We start from the raw sequence: 17,931 nt of genomic DNA on the forward strand, positions 1-17,931 counted from the left end.
CAATTCTACAAGCCACGCCATTCATCAGCTAACCTGACCGTTCCTTGGACTCCTTCCATATCAATGTGCATTCATTAGATGCTATACACTGCTGTACACATGATATATTGTTGAAAAACCAACTGCAGCACAATGGTGGTTTTCTGACATAATTTGCTGCCGCATATACGTAATATGATCTCTCCCGACTGTTATCAGACAAAAAGTTATAAAATGCAGCCACATCATTGCAGGGCAGAATTACACAGCAAATAACTAATAGAGAATTCTGTGCACACAGTCTTCCTGCAGTATTAATATACTTTACATATCTATTGGAAGGAGATTGCAGTTCTTTGCTGGGAAGAGAAATTGTTGACGCCGTGTTATGTTTAGTTTAACCTCCCTGAAATAAAGACTAATAAAACAAGGGCAGAAGTTTAGCTAGTTCTCAAATGTAAAAGTTACTTAGACTTGGCGAGAAACAAGGATATCTAATTGTAGGTTTTATTTCATTATATACATAGCTGCACTGTAAAGGTGGCCAGAGACATCTGTCAGTGGACCCTGCCAATTTCATTGGTATTCTACTGGCAGTCACTCATCCAGCCACCTACAATCAACAAGCATCGTATGAGGAGTCAAATATACATATTAAAGTGCCAAAATAAAAACTTCACATTGCTCCTTAATCCTTATGTAAAGTCTTTCTACAGTATATTAAGCTCAGCCACTTGTACTTCTGCTTACCATTTCTTGAACAAATAACCGGTGTCTGAGCATTGTAAGCCATATTTGCTCTTATGAGACACATTTCTCTGTCACCTGGTCACCTAGACGGAGATAGAATCTTCCCCTTCCCATCACTCTCACTGTGCAGAAGCATGCTTTATTGTCTGTAGTGTGAAATAGGATCTGGTATCAGACCAGAGTTTTTACTCTATTTTGGAGCCCTTTAAGGTTCTGTACTTGGGATCGATGATAGTCCCAGCAGGGGTGAGTGAGTAAGCAGTCTTGTTTTCCTTTCAATATTCCTCATTTATTGTAAATCACACATGCACGGTAACCTCTCTGCTGGGAATGCCCACGATCCTGCGTTCTTGGCAATAGTGGTCAGACCCCAACCAATCGGACATTTAGGACCTATCCAGATGATATGCCATAAATATCTGTATTGGGAACCCCTCTTTAAGTTTTTTGACTAATTTTCTCTCTAGAAATAAAAATCCCTTAATGGGATTCCGAATTTCTTTTTTTTTTTATAAAAAAAATATTAATATTTTTCATGATTAAAAGTCTCAAAAATAAAATGATAAAACCCTTATTATTTAGTATAGTATATATTTTCTTGCTCATACGTCGAATAACTGAATACAAACAAAAAACTTTAATGTATGAGATATCCACCCAACCGTAATAACTTTATGCAATTAATTTAATGTGAAACGTGAAAGTTCGAAAAAAAATAGTTTTTTTCTATATAGCTAGGCTATCTTTTGCCAGGGGCAAAGTTTTAGTTCACTTCCTTAACCCTATTTCTTTATACCATGGTCAAGGCAGAGTGGTATGAATGCCTTTCCCTGGCACACCCAATTTAGGGCACATGACCTGCCAGCCTCCGCCCCCGCCAGCTGTTGTTCCTGACGAAGTTATCCCCATTCTAATATATTGCTGCATAACTGCCCAGATTTGACATTAATCCAACAGTAACACCAGTGGAAGCAGTGGCCATATTGTCAGTCAACTTTCCCCCCAAAAAACTGAATAGAACATTAAATGTTCGACAGAAGAAATAAAACATGAATTTTTTTATTTATGGGGCGTACTTAATATACAATCCCTTTAAAGCTTAAGTTGCCTTTACACACTTTGATATTGCGTACCATTTAGTGATATCAAAGTGGTCACCAATGATTATTTACACATTGAGATAATTATAAGCGACAATCGAAATTAGTGGAATCGTTCACATTGTTAAAGTGTTAGATGTTAGTTGTCATCACTACAATCTTTGCTATGATGAGAAATTTCCGGTGATACCTAGAAATAATATTTCATGAAATCATAGATAACAATCTTCACCTGTACATCTGAGGACATATCTTTCTGCTTTATGTGCTCCTTACTGACACCTGACCAACATGACTTATTAGAGACAGCATCTGCTTTATGTGCTCCTTACTGACACCTGACCAACATGACTTATTAGAGACAGCATTCAGTGCTGCTTCTAAGAAAGAATCTGACATCCAGGATATATATATCCACTTATATGTGAGTGGGGCATTTTAATGAGCTCTGGATACAGCTCAGTACTGCAGAGGAAAGCTGCAGGGACAAACCACCAACGTGTTTCTATAGATTCTGTGAATAGCAGCATCCTTTCTGCCTCGTCTATTATCTGCTGTGAATACATCTACATGGTCTATGCACTGCCAGGGTGTTCCAGGGGGCAGAGAAGGGAGTCACCTACTTGCTGGGCACTAATGGGGATGCACAGCTTGCTGCAGGCGCCGGCCGGAGACATCGGGAGCTCTCTGAGCAGAAGCCCAAGACAGTGGCAGAATGACGTCAGCACAGCGCAGACTGGCAATAGGCTGCTGCCTCCCAAGCTGCCCGTCCGCTCATTCAGTGCCTCCTGCAGCCAGGAGCAAGCCAGTGCCGGGGACTCCAGCAGCCGCAGCAAGGACTTATCCACAGGTAAGTGCTTACATAATAAATGCCTCGGACAATGCAGGTAATCATCTACAGTGCCACCCTGGCATGGTGCAAGTCACAAAGAAGGTGAGATGGATCTGCCCTTTAATGATGGGATCTGGAGGTATTGAAGCAATTCATTGGCAGCTGTATCTTAATATGCAATGCCCAAAGTGCCTACAAAGGGGATTGTGACTGATCGGCATTACAAGTTTACATTGCAGAATATATGTGGTGCTGCGAGGGGTAGAGATAGAAAGACATTGGGTTTGGCAGGCTGCTTATACTCCAAGTTGGCATCTGCAGGGTTATTCTGAGGCTGCATGTAGTAGAGCTGGATCTTATGATAACCTCTAGGGTCCTATGGGCATTGAAGATTGAATTGTTTTATAATATAAGATTACTTCTTGCCTAGCTTTAGAGTCAAATGTCTTTCATGTCTTTGCAGGTTGATGTCTTGATACTTCAAGCTTAACGTTGTCATTCAGCTTTGGTTCCGTTTGTAAGAGGGAGGCACGTTGTACCCTCCCTTGCTTTACCAACCTTCTCAATGAGTGCCAGTCTCTCCAAACAGCTAAGGCTATCTATGCCACCCTGTCTGCTAAACAGGACCTCTGCATCTAACACCACCAGCTGCACCACAGAAGTAGAGCCTTTGTTCCAGACCTTCTCCTCCACCTTGGTCTTGATAGTCTTGGCCACTGTAATCTTCTGCCTGGTGGTCCTTTCACTTAGTACCTTTCACATGCACAAAAGCAAGATGAAAAAACGCAAAGTAGAGAAAGCCCAGGAGGAATATGAGAGAGATCACTGCAGCCCTAAGGCAGAAAGAGGCAATTTATATGACAGGATGAATAGACAACCAAGTAACACCCAAGATAGTGGCATCTACAATTCACCAAACATCCAGGGAAAGGAACAGAGCACCCCAAAGCAGGACCGCAGGATTACTGAGCAGTCTCACCAGGAAGACTCAGCTTTGGACAGAGAGGACCTACTGCAGGCTGTGGTCTTGTCATGATCTGGATGGTGGCACCCCTAGGCACTGTATTGTACATATTTGGTGATACTGTCCCGGAAAATAACAAAAAAATAATATATATCAATAAATAAATATCCATCTAAACGCATGACTACAAACCTACATTGCGTTCCCATTGAGTCATGAAACAAGGGGTTAGTCTTGTCTTTCTTTTCTGGAGACAAAAGGTGCACAACGCTACCAAATATCATGTCATCTGCCTGAGGAATCCCATCCCGCTGTATATAATGATCACCCAGGATATATCAATCAATATGAGCTATATGATATTGTATGTGACACACCAATAACATAAGCAAAACCTCATACATAAAAAGAAAAAAAACAAGAAACTGGGGGAATTCTTCATGTCCCGACTACAAGAAATGCTTGAGGTGGTCTGAGGGGTTGAGGCTTCTCCCACGGCTGATGGAAGAATCATTTCTAGTCAACAAAAACTCTAAAGAACATACAAAAAGCATATAATCATGAAAATAATTGGTATTTTTTTCTATTATAACATTTGGCAAGTGTTGGTAGGTATTCCAGCGCTGCACCGAGTTAACTAACGAGCTGTCCATCCTCCGGTGCTGAACTCCTAGCTGCGCAGTCTAGTCTATGCTTTCAGCTCTATAATACTAAGTTTTCTCTCTCTTTTCCTGTGTTCATTTCCAATAATCCTGTGTGCTTCTCTTACTATATATGAACTGTACCTGTACACAGAGATACGATCCGTACAAAGCAATGACTAGGTGATGTGCAGTCCTGAAGTGCTGTTATACAGTGACACAGTCCCAGATATGGATGATGACAGTATACTTACTACTAGTTCTTTATTTCTTTATGTTTGGATAATATGTGCCCTTATTTTATCTCCTGAGGCAAACATAGCTCTGCACTATGCACTCTTTAATGTATGCTTTTATTTTACTGCTACTGAGGTGAGGGGGAGGGTGGGTAACCTGCAACCCAATTCAGTGGCATGCAATTAGCTTCTATTGTTATAGGAATAAATTTTATATCTTAAGCTATTCTTGATATGCTGGTGTTTTATACATAGATATTACTGTCTGTTTACATTTGGGTAGGGGAGTTTTTTTTTATAACTATCTGGATGTTGGTTCTTTAGGAAATATTGTAGTGGATGTCTATATGGACATTGTGAATGCTATGAGATTACATATTACATTGTTTGCATGGATATAGGACCATGTGGTTTCCCATACAACTGCAGGTAAATCTATTCCATTATCTTAGTGTGTTGTCTCTATGAACAAAATCAATAGTTAAATGACAAATTCAGCTCTGCTACATCTTAAGAATGCAGTGTAATAAAATGTGCTTAAAATATTCAAAGTATATTAGCAGACCAGAATCGGCATTATATGGGTCCAGTATGCTGTACTTTGTAGAGTACACTGATAGTTTTGTATGGGAATAAGATATTTACATATATAAGATGTCCTTTATGATTCTGCAAAATGCTAGAATGAGCACCAACTGTATTAAGATCTGCACATTCAATATTAGAGGAGCACATTGTATGGACTGGGAATTTATGTGTCTGGATTGTACTGTAGATAGTGTATCTGGTAATGGTAAACCATGGCAACAATACAGGAAAATATTGTTTAGGGTGGAACTATGTGCATTACCTGTCTATAAGACCTATGCCTCTTGAGTTGCTGTAAGACAATAAAATTCAGCAAGCCCATGTAGGTACAAGCCTTCTGTTGGCAAGGCTTGGTATGAATTGTAGCATGGAGACAGTACCTCTGCTTGATGTCATGTTTTTTTCTGTTTCCCCTGATTGGGATGATTCTTTAAGTAGCAGTGGAATGTATTGCGTCAGTAGACTGATATGAGGCACATGAATCTGGGATGTATTGTATACCTCCTCACAAGGCTGCTCGGCTAATAACTGCTTAAGCTGACATGCAATGACCCGATCAATGATAATATGTCACTGGGCTAGAAATTAATGGGTTTTAGTCAGAGGGGGCAGGGCACTGGGGTTGTCAGTAAAATGACGCCCATGCCTCACAACACTTGAACTGTAGCATGGTAAGAAATGTAGCAATGCTCTGGACTAGATCCATAGAAATTGATTCTTTTGCAGGAACGGTTGCAGGTTATATTTAGGGCTGGAGTTGAAGAGAAGTCGGATTACTATGTCGGTCACGTCTTGGATAAGGACGCTGTGAGTCACTAGTTCTGTATGACAAGACTCTACAGCTCCTTATAGGCAGATCAGATGTATGGAGGATATAGGAAGAGGTCAGTCTTACATGACTAACAAATACAGCGGTTATGGCACTCACAATCACTCCTCCATTCCTAATTCCATCCTTCCACTTACCTTATCCTTATCTCTCTCTTCTTTCTTTCTTTCTTTCTTTCTTTCTTTCTTTCTTTCTTTCTTTCTTTCTTTCTTTCTTTCTTTCTTTCTTTCTTTCTTTCTTTCTTTCTTTCTTTCTTTCTTTCTTTCTCTTTCTTTCTTTCTTTCTCTACCTTTCTTTCTCTTTCTCTTTCTCTGTCTTTCTCGCTTTCCTTTTCTTTTTCTTTCTCTCTTTCTTTCTCTTTTTCTTGCTTTCGCTCTCTCTTTGTTTCTTTCTCTCCCTCTTTCTTTCTTTCTTTCTTTCTTTCTTTCTTTCTTTCTTTCTTTCTTTCTTTCTTTCTCTTTCTTTCCCTTTCTTTCTTTTTCTTTCTTTCTTTTTCTCTCATTCGTTCTTTTTTCTCCTTTCTTTCTTTCTGTCTCTATCTATTTTTCTTTCTTTCTCATTCTTTCTTTCTTTCTTTATTTCACTTTCTTTCTCTCTTTCTCTCTTTATTTTTTTTTTCTTTCTTCGTTTCTTTCTTTCTCTCTTTCTTTCTTTTTTTCTTTTTCTCTCTTTCATTCTGTTTTGTTCTTTCTTTATTTCTTTCTTCCTTCCTTCTCTCTCTCTCTCTTTCTTTCTTTCTTTCTCTTTCTTTCTTTCTTTCTTTCTTTCTTTCTTTCTTTCTTTCTTTCTTTCTTTCTTTCTTTCTTTCTTTCTTTCTTTCTTTCTTTCTTTCTTTCTTTCTGTCTTTCTTTCTCTTTCCTTTCTTTCTTTGTTTCTTTCTCTCTTTCTTTCTCTACCTTTCTTACTTTCTCTATCTATCTATCTATCTATCTATCTATCTATCTATCTATCTATCTATCTATCTATCTATCTATCTATCTATCTATCTATCTATCTATCTATCTATCTATCTATCATCTATCTATCTATCTATCTATCTATCTATCTATCTATCTATCTATCTATCTATCTATCTATCTATCTATCTATCTATCATCTATCTATATTTTTATTTTCTTTCTTTCTTTCTTTCTTTCTTTCCAACTTTTAGCAAAAGGTCAGAGGAGCCTCAAAGTTCTGTTATGCAATCTTGAGAAACGCATATAGGGGCTGCATTATAAAAATAAAACTAAAGCAAGAAAGTACCAACTCTAAGGCCAGATCCATAGCAATTCTCTCCAATGTGAAATGTAGGAAAACTCTGAGTTAGGCCGGTCTCACACAAGCAGTTTATGGTTCTGTGCAGGAGCCAAGGACTTTTGGAATGTCTTGACTGATCTCACAAGATGGATCCAATCTCGGGTTAAAATATATTGCTTCTGCTTGGAGCCATAATACACTTGATGCTGGTCTTAGGTTTTGACTGTGGCTTATTGAGCAATATAGAAAATAGAAAACACTTGATTGGTGCTTGGAGGATTCATTTATTACCTAACATCTTGTTAGTGAAAAATGTAATTGTGTACATGAGAAACTAACACCATACCAGTTTCTATATCATGCATACATTTCTGACTGTTGAGCCAATAGTAGGTGATGAATTGTGTGACATGATGCCTGAGACAATAGCGGGATATGAATCAAGATACATGATGTGACTTTCATGCAATTTGAGTCACTTTATTTTCCCATAGACATTAATGGACAACAGTTGCACAACCGTCGCTTGACAGTTTCAATTTCCATTGACTCGTATGCCATGTTTCTGTTTCACAACAATTTGGACATCCACAAAAGCTGCACTAAGCAATTAATACTGCAAAGACTCAAGTCACTGTGTAGTCTAGCCTAAGGGCTGTTGCATACGACCAAGTCCCACTCAGGCAGTTTCTCACGGCATCCGAGTGGCACCCGATCGTTTTCACGGACCCATTCACTTTAATGGGTGAATGGGGTCTGTGAAAACAGAACCAGACTTGTCCTATCTTTCCATGGATCACGGATGGGACTCGGGCGGCACACACGTTTGTGTGTATTAGGCCTAATACGGCAGTCAGCCTTAGTAGATCTGGTTTAGAAAAAACATTTTCAAATACTCTACTTGGGAATTCAGAGTCAATAAAGGAAAGATCATCATCAATTAGTTGAAGTGGAGCTTCAAAGAGCATAACTTACTATAGAGGATCTAATACTTTTGTATATTACATGGAAAGCCCATTGATTTCAATGGGAACTGTGTAATGCTCCATTTCTCCTGTGGGGGTGCTGCAGAAAAATCTAGCACTTGCTGATTACAGACTAACTGATCTTGCCATAGCATCCTGTTATTAGCTTATCACTATGGGACATTTAAAACAATTTTCATCATTGTCCAGCATTTGTAGATCTCTCATCATTCCAGGGAACACGTGCAATGCACAACCTGGTGTAGTGTAAAAAAATATTCCCTACAGGGTATTAGGGATTACTTTGTGGTTTGAATTTTGTCAAGTGTGAATGAACCTGAACGAGAAGCGTCTAATATTGAATGTCAACCATGCCATGATCTCTCACATCAAATGGTAACAGTGAAAGAATCTGATTTGTATTGCAATTGAGTTTGATTTACTTCAATGATCGCTGGGTATTACTTTTCTAGTAAACAATTCATTCTTCATTCTGTGTTAGTACCATAGAGCGTGTTCTTCCACATTATACATTATTCATGACTCAGTTCTTTTTTTTTTTTTATCCTACTCCAAAATAACCTGCTTATTAATGAAATGTATTCTGTGATTTCCTGAAGTGACATATTTCGACAAGTATTCTCTACTAAACGTCATATAAACATTGTAAACTGATATGATGTAAGATACAGCCAAATGGATTACAGATTTGCTACCGCTGCCATATAATGTATCATCACAGGTTTATAAAAATGTCAGAAGCCTCCTAAGGCTGAAACTTATAAAAGATTATTGCTATCTGAGGATTTGAAAGGGTTGTCTGAGATTAAAAAAAAATCAGAAAAAAATAGGTCGCCTGATTTTTTTCCCCAGAAACATCGCTAATCTAATCCACAGACCGTATCTGGAATTATAGCTCAGCGCCATTCACTTGAATGAAGTTAAGCTGCAATACCAGACACAGTGCCTAGCCAGGAGTGGCGCTGTTTCTTTTTTTTTTACTATTCTCATACAACCCTTTAAAGTCATTAGTTATCATTTATTCAGCCAGGCCCTCCCCACTTTTCCCTATTTGACCTCCTTTAACTTAAGTTAAGTGAACATACAGCCATACGATGAGTAAAATACTATCCAACGTCCAACACAACACACTAGTTTTACTATAACAGTACCAACTTAGGGTCTCAGACTAGTGACATTATGGCACCAGACACAGTGATATTATACAGGACCCCAGGACAGACCCTTCCTGCAGCTGTCAGTAACACAGTGCTCCACTCACATCTCTTGACAGTCAGTCGGTTGGTAGTCTGAGTATCTCAGATTAATAAAAGGATTATATGAGAGTGGAAAAAAGGGTATGCATTTTCCAAAAGTATTGCCGTTTCATGGGGTGTGTGTTTTCTGGCTTAGCCCAATTCAAGTAAATGGGACTGAGCTGCAATACCAGACACAGCCCATGGACAAGAGTGGCGCTATTTCTGGAAAATGCATATCCCTTTTTCCAATTTTATATAATATTTTTATATATCTGAGACATTCAACTTATCGAACAACTGACTATCAATAGCTGTGTGTGGAGCACTTTGTTACTGACAACTGCAGGTAGGGTCGGTCCTAGGGCCCTGTTGGCCGTGTGGGGAAGATGGTGGCCCATAGAACGCCAAGGTGCGACTCAGGTAATAATATCACTATAATATTACCCTGACTACAGTACTGGTATTAGTAGTACAACTACAAGGTCAGCATTACAGCATCAATTTACCATCACAGGAATAATGGAGACATTACAATGTGACAATATCTTTCCTGCAGCTTCATATAAAGACGTTTCACTCATGGAATTTCTGATATGTCATTGAGATATTTCAGAAGACGTCATTAATGGGGAGCTGGAACCCACAAAGACTGAAGGGGCTCGCAAAGTAATCCTGAGATCTCTGGAGCTCTATTGACCCTATTGTCCCATTAAAATCTATGGAAATGTAATATGAACTTTCTTTACAGTATTACATGTTCTTCTCTCGGATACATAATATGTTTATACTGTAAATATTTTCTTAGTACATTGGGCTTCATTTATCAAAACTGTCTTACAGGCCTTTTTGCAAACAGTAACTATTTAAGTTTTTGAAGGTTCTGTAAACCTCCGAAAGTTTATTTATTTTTATAATAAAAAGGTCAATCAGTGTTTTATGCAATTTTATAATTCGTTTTTATTAAAAATGTGTTTTACTTTTTGAGATACAGCTGCTTTATATCCTGTATACAGAGCAGCTGTATCATGCACTAAGACCTGAATCCGTCAGGTCCACAAGACTGACGGGTTCAGTGTCAGCGGGTCCTGCGTGTCTCTGAGATGCAGGCTGTACCAGTAATCTATCACATCTATGATAGTATAGTTATGAATTTAGATGTGCTGGATAACAGGTGCATCCTGTGTGTCAGAGACACGCAGGACCCGCTGACACTGAACTCGTCAGTCCCTCGGACCTGACCGGTACAGGATTCAGTGCAAGATACAGCTGCTCTGTATACAGGATACAAAGAAGCTGTATCTCAAAAAGTAAAAATAATTTTCAACAAAAACTAATCATAAAGTTGCACAAAACACACTGATTGACATATTTTATTTTATTTATTTATTTATTTAAATCCTTTCAATGGTGTACATAACCTTTAATATGGCCATACACTAGAGATTTGGAATGGCTGAATAGGCAGATTTAGACCATTTTTTTGACAACTTTTGGCACCTTTTCGTGACATAAACAAGTGTGACAGTTGCCGATCGAAGACAGATATTTGTAGAAAATTTGATCTGCCATGTTGGATGTTTTCAGTCATTGTCGAGTGCTGTCTTGGAATGTCGTTCATGCCAAATGACCGATTTGCATCCATGTTAGAAGAATTTTCCATACTTATCAATAATGATTCAAGTTTTCATCCCAATAAGAGTTTTATTCTCATCGATGAGGAGACAAGTCGAAATCAGCAGTTGTCTGCCTTCATTACATAATCATAGGTTTATATACACATATACCAACTGAAAACCGTTTGTGGCTTTCCTGTCATATGAAATGTTACACTTCAGAATGAGATTAGGCCACGTTGGACTTCCTCTGGAGATTGCAATCTTTATTAAGAAATCCAACCGACTTACACACTTAAGAATATAACATATTTAACCTTTTGTTAGCTAAAGCATTTTCTGAGAACCCTGCATGCACATTTAATATCTATTACATGAAGTAACAATAAATTTAAAATAAAACTATTCTAACATTCCCTCCTCTTATAAATTTATGTAGACATGTTCTGTAAGATTATCCAGTACAGGTTCTCTTCTTTTGAATCTCTTGGCACATTGTCTTTGTCACTGAGGTCTCAATTAATCTTTGGATCAATCCTCTTATGCAGAGTGTCGCATCGACAAACAGTCAATATACTGGCAACAACAGCAATGGTCATGAGTACAGATGTTACCAGGCCAGTCCATTTTCCAAACTACCCCTCACTCCATGAGGTGAAGATGTCATTTATTCTGGAGTTTTCCTGCAAGCTCTTCGGACAGGGAATTGAGTCCTTCCAATGCCTTGGTAATACTGCCATCAGGAGCTGTATTATTGGGAATAAAAGTACAACAGACATTTTGCAGACACCCCCTTTCTCTGCTAGTAACATATCCAGGGTTATTCTATTTCACCATGTCATTAAAGATATAGGTCCCAACTGATCTGCAATGCCCTTTATTGCATCTCTGGTAAAATTAACAAATCTCTGTTGATTGTAATAAATATAATAATCCAGTCGACATTCTTATTTATCGTAGACCACCAGAAAAGTACAGACTCGCAGCCTGATGCAATCCGATTTTGGGCCTTAAACTCATTTGCCCCCCATAGGGTACTCGTACTTCATCTATGTATATTCTATGGTCAAAGGAACCTCCAGGGATAGACCGCTTATAGCGATTCAGCTAGTCTCCAGGGCGTTTACTCCTTCTCTGAAACTCAGGTGCTAAAAACAAGTGGAATGGCATCAGAAGCTGAACCAGAGCACAGCTTCCCTGCCACTTGGCCAGTAGCCTCCCCATAGCCACCAGAGATCAGTCCTTGCCCTTGTCTGGTTGGTAAACCAATTAGAGGAGTAATTACCATTATCGGTCTCAAAATTGTTCAGTGAGGTTCCCTACTTTCTTACCTTGCCCATTCCTCAGAAAGCAGGTGTAGTTGCCTGGGTAAGCCACTACTAAGGGAGGGATTTCATCTCTCCCCACAGGTGGGTACAATAAAGAGAATGTCTTACATAATTTATCACCTGGATTATATGATGCATTATATAAAGATAACACGCATTGCAGACCTTGTGGGTTCTCCTTATCTGATAGCCTGAAAGATATAGTAGCCGGATGTGGTCTGGCTTTTGCACAAGCGATACAGTTAGTTCTATTATTTTGGATTGCAGTGTATCTAATCCAGACTAACCATTCATGTTTATCACTGTAACCTGTTTCTAATGTCAATTTATCTTCATAAGTGAAGTTGGCCAGATAAACTTTACAGGGTAGGTCTATCTTTGTAACTAAAAAACTTTCAGTTGCAAGAAATGCCCTATAGGCCAGTACCTGAAACATCAATTCCTATATCATATAGTCCCTTATCCTTTTTATTAGGGTATTTACATAGATAGTACAAATGTATTTATCTGAATATGCTAGTTTGTGGGATGTGTTTCTATCCTTGCCTTGATCTACAACACAGAGCGGAAATCTATTTCATACATTGCAGTCTCACCTTCAGTGAAATTAAAATATTTAACTCTTTAAGCTAAGTCTTTAGGAAATCATACTCTGACCCTGTGTCCCAGGGATCCCATACCTTTGGTTGACACACCTTGGACCCCCATAGAATACCTAGAATAACTAATAACATTTTGCCCTGTCTCCTCCCAGGCTCTGGATGTTTTCTTCGCTGAAGTTTGAGACCAGTCACTTCTAACAAATGACCACCCTTTGTAATCAGTCTCTTATAGCCTAGGAGGATAGTGGCAATTCCCTAACTACCTTACAGTGTGATAAGTGTATCCTAGAGGTACATTCGGCTATCTGTACGGCCCCGTAGGTGTGGTAAGCAGAACCTGATATGATCTTTTTCAATGAAAATAATATCCAATTTCCTGGCTTCACAGGTTCAGGTTCAAGTATAGGTACACCTGGAATACAATTAGAGATAGAAACTTCCTTGTTGGTTAGCATTTTTGCCATATATTCAGCAAGTGTAAAATCAAACTCTTCATCCATCCTAGAGAATGGATGTAACTGTGGTATTACAAATAGTCAACCCATTTGGTGAATACAGCAATAATCACTAAACAAAATTTCTTCTCTTTGGGTTTCGCATAGGAACTAATGTCAAAAATAACTATTTTAATAACATGCGAAATCAGCATTAATATACTTGTCTTAAAGAAACAATATCTTTCTTATTCACTACATAAGAACAAGATGGGGTCTCCAGACAAGATGACTGCTGCACAAAATGAATTCATCTAAACATTATTTTAATCACTTTCATATTTCCCACCTTTTGTTTATTTGAGGACATTTTGTACCCAAGCCAGGTACTTAAAATAGGGCTTATCCCCCTTACGGACTTTATTTTCTTAGCTTGCTCTATCCTGCATAAGGCCAAAAAGGTCTATACAGTGGCAACAGGTTGAGCCAACTACTTGGCAAATGCCCCTTTGGGCAGAATTCAAAACATAAAACACGTAATCTGTGCCAGTTTCCAATCTGTTGGCCACTTTCTCTATATTATGAGCATTCTTTACTGCTAAACCTACTAATATTGGCAATAATCCAAACTTCTCCCCCACGGTACATATTGGTCATAATTGTTGCACTGTCACTTACTGTCCTAATGGGACTTTTACCCCTGCAGATATAACAGGTCGTGGGCAGCATCTTTCTCAAACCTAAAGACATACAGGTCACATGACCTCCGGGCTCTCATTGCTGCCATGTACTTCTTACATATGAGTGACAACAACCAGTGACCTTCACCTCTTACCTCAAGTTGTTATTCACAATACCGTGACATGTTATATACATTATAATTATAAACCTCAGACAATATAAACAACAGGGTCTCAACTAAGAAAATAATTCTATCACCAATCTCATGCTATCAGCTCTCATGTTTGGGTCTCATCAGTTCATTGACAAGTCTTGTACATCAAATCAAACAAACACCTTTATATGAGAGAAACTTCTCTGTCCCTCTGGACAGGGCACATAGATAATATGTAGTTACTGGGTACATTTTATGTCACACATGTTGTTACCCTTTTCAGCAGGATTTGTACCTTAATCTGAGCTTATTACCTGTAACATCTACTCACAGAAATATTCATAGATACCATAGATACCATAATATTCACAGATAGTTTATCTGACAAGTGTCTCAAGCCAAATTTTTTCAAATCAACACCCTTATACATATACCTAATATCTTAGGAAGCAAAAACAACTTCAATGAAATCCATACAAATGTGTTAGAATGGATATTGTGGATTTGGGAACTGTTCTCTTTTTGGTCTTACATTCCCCTGTGAATTATATTTGGCGCATGTTAAACAAGCTAAACTAAATTTTTTTTTTAGAGTAGTTAGTAAAGCCATATGCCATGAACACTTTAGATATGATCTCTACCATCCCCCCTGTTGAGACATGGCTTGTCCGATGGCTCAATATAACTGCACATCTGAATAAGTTGCTGGGTAGGATGTATTTGTTCTTGGAAGATCCATCTACAAACAGTATGAGATCACTATCTAGTAGTGGAATGTCTTTAAGATCTGATCTTGTTAACACTCTTTCTGCTATGGAGGATCGGCAATCATGTGGTTCACCATCCTCCGCAGTAGACATCAAGGTCGAAAAATTTAAAGTGGTACATCTTTCTATCATAAATGTCACTAATGTGAAGCTCTTATAGCTTCTGCGGTGGCTACAACTTATTGAACACATGGAGGTAAGGCTCTAGCTACAGGGTCGAGTTTTGATGAGTAGTAAGCTAGAGGTCTATCCTTTCCCCCATACTCCTGTGTTAGCACTGAAGTCATGTATCCATTTTTACAATCTACAGTTTGAATTAAAAAAAAATTCTTTGTTGTTTTTATTAAATCAGTTAGTCCAAGCACTGAAGATCCTACAAGAACCTGTTTTATCTGAAAAAAAAATGCCTCTTCATAAATCAAAGACATCAATGGTCCTGTAATATCAGCATATCCAACTCCTGCAGAAGTTAGTCATACACAAAAAGGACATCATTTGTTTTTTTGTCAGAGGTTTCGGTGCTTGGAGTATTGCTGACTTTCTTCCTTCATCTAGATGTTTACCTTCATGGATAATATGGTGTATGGAATGCCTGTGTGATGCCGAGGCTAGTAAGTATATGCCCTAATACTTCTCCTATGAAGTGGGTTCTTCTGTCACTCTCGATTACTTCAGGACCCCATATCAGCATACTACTTCACTGAGTATTTTCCTAGCAGTGTTTTTAGCTATGTTTTTTGGTTACTGGCTATGCCTCAGGCCAATTTGAAAACATTTCAATAGATACAAGGACATATTCATATACACTCACCTCGGGTAGCTGTATGTAGTCCACCTGCAGTCGCTGGAAGAGGTAATCAAGGCAAGGCGTGTGCTTACTGGGTGTTTTTATCATTTTTCCGGGGTTGTGTCTGACGCATGTCAGGCAACCCTCTACATGTTGAGCAGCTGCGTTCTGAAATCCAGGTGCAAACCAGTGTTGTATTGGTTTGCCTGCTGCAGTCAGAAAGCCTCTTGCACCATATTGTGTCATAATCGTGTGAGACTCCAAAGGTGTACCTCGAGTCTATATAGACATTCACCCTTTTACCTGTGCCCAACTTACATGCTTCTGCGAGTGCCATGAGTTCTGCCTCCTGGGCAGAGCTGCTGGAGGGCAGTGACTTTTTCAACACTGTCTTACCTTCCTGGACTACTGCATACCCGGTGATGAAATGTCCTGTCTGCTCATTCCAGTATCTGGATCCGTCTACAAAATACTGAACATCATAGTTAGTCAGAGGTACATCAGTGACACCTGGTAACCCTTGGGCGTCAAGTTACATTAAACTGTGACAATCAGACTCATGTTCCATATCAACCAAGACATTGTCATTTGCAAGTTTGTAGATTTAAGGAAGCGGTATTTATAACTTTAAAACCTGATTTTATATAGCTAACTTAATTAATTAAAAAGTCAGTCTATTTACACAATCTTGTACTTTAGTTCAATGTTCTAGGACTTTTTACACACTAATTTTACATATAATAATAATAATTTGAAATTCAATTAATTCAGTTCTTAATCTGGATTGAGAAAAACATCTCACATCAAACAGTACACAATTTCATTTCCTCCCCAGACTAGTCTGCAACACACACGCTGTATACACGTCTACATCATACTTCTTGTTATCATCCACCTTACTCATTGCAATGTACCTATCTGTATTACTCTTTATCACTACTACAGTCACTATTATTGAATGCTATTATTTTATGCACATGCTATACATATCAACATTTATTGACACACTCTTCTATAGTTCTGCTTTTCCAATCATTTCATGGTCTTTCAACCAGCCAGCATTGTGTTCTATGAAAGTTTTTCATCTTGAACTATATAAACAACCTTCTTTAACATTCCTTATCATTTTAACATTCTGTCAACCTTCTACCTTGTTCCCCTTTGTGAGAATCTTCCAACCATCGTCTTACACAATCAAAACCACACTTCTCTTTTTCCTTCACTAAATTATAACATTCAATTACCCTCAAAGTCCTTTTAAATCCAAATTTGCCACACCTTTATCATCATCATCATTGTACATTCACCACATCTAATTTGTGCATATACTTAACATCCCCTTCTAAAGGAATATTTAATACTTTTTAACACAAACAACCACATGTTAGAAGCAGTGTCCTTTTGAAAGGAAATCTAATTTAGCAATTTTAGTATATGTCTCTCTATTTATTTAATGGACACCTAAATAGTTTATTTTTTCTTTTTTCTAGAATAGGAATCTTACGAGCACTTTTAATATGAAAAGATTTGATTAACTTTGTATCCTTTATCAATTATTTTGACTATTCTATGATCTGACTCTAATTTGATCTCATTCAAAGAGTCTTGTAGAATTTTGATGGTCAGTTGGGAATATTGAATAACAGTGTTTGCTGCACCAAAACGTTATTCTCCCTGGACTGTAGGACTCGCTGCACTCTACACGCCTAGAGCTGCTTACCAAAACACAGTCCCAAGACAGTAATGTCGCTCACCCAAGGTGACCACGACGAGGAAATGTCAAACACTGTCTCAACTCTCACTTTTACCACATTTAGACAAGACACATGATTAACGATTAACAAACAGACAAATTCGATATGAATAACAAAACCTACTATCATATTCTATATTTCTGTATAACTCATATATCTTGACCACAAGGTATTTTCACCAAAGTTTCACAGAACACACACAAAACACAACAATATTTACAAGTATTATGCTGATCAGTCATATACTTCATGTTCCTGGGTGTTTTAACAGTATTTTTCCTACTGATTTGTCCCTGTAACAATTTTACAAAGGACCATTCCTAATTGGACTCCCTTATACACACAGGGTTTTATTTATTTAACCCTCATACATTCATTCTTCACAGTCAAGGAGTCTCATATATGTTTCATCTAGAACAACCATTTCTT

At 38.2% G+C, this 17,931-nt stretch overlaps 1 protein-coding gene and 1 long non-coding RNA gene across 2 annotated transcripts; one reads left to right on the forward strand and one right to left on the reverse strand.

Annotated features, from left to right (window-relative positions):
• Positions 1-2,283: 2,283 nt before the first annotated feature.
• C2H11orf87 (chromosome 2 C11orf87 homolog) lies at positions 2,284-4,724 on the forward strand. Its single transcript, XM_075849990.1, has 2 exons — positions 2,284-2,679; positions 3,125-4,724. The coding sequence occupies exon 2, from the start codon at positions 3,227-3,229 to the stop codon at positions 3,695-3,697; it is 471 nt and encodes a 156-aa protein (XP_075706105.1). The 5' UTR covers positions 2,284-2,679; positions 3,125-3,226; the 3' UTR covers positions 3,698-4,724.
• Positions 4,725-11,063: 6,339 nt separating this feature from the next.
• Positions 11,064-17,083, reverse strand: LOC142742133 (uncharacterized). Its single transcript, XR_012881317.1, has 2 exons — positions 15,773-17,083; positions 11,064-11,741 (listed from the first exon to the last, which is right to left on the reverse strand). It is a non-coding gene; the product is annotated as an uncharacterized LOC142742133 (long non-coding RNA).
• Positions 17,084-17,931: the final 848 nt, after the last annotated feature.

Source organism: Rhinoderma darwinii, chromosome 2 (genome assembly GCF_050947455.1).
Source record: "Rhinoderma darwinii isolate aRhiDar2 chromosome 2, aRhiDar2.hap1, whole genome shotgun sequence".
NCBI lineage: Eukaryota > Metazoa > Chordata > Amphibia > Anura > Rhinodermatidae > Rhinoderma > Rhinoderma darwinii.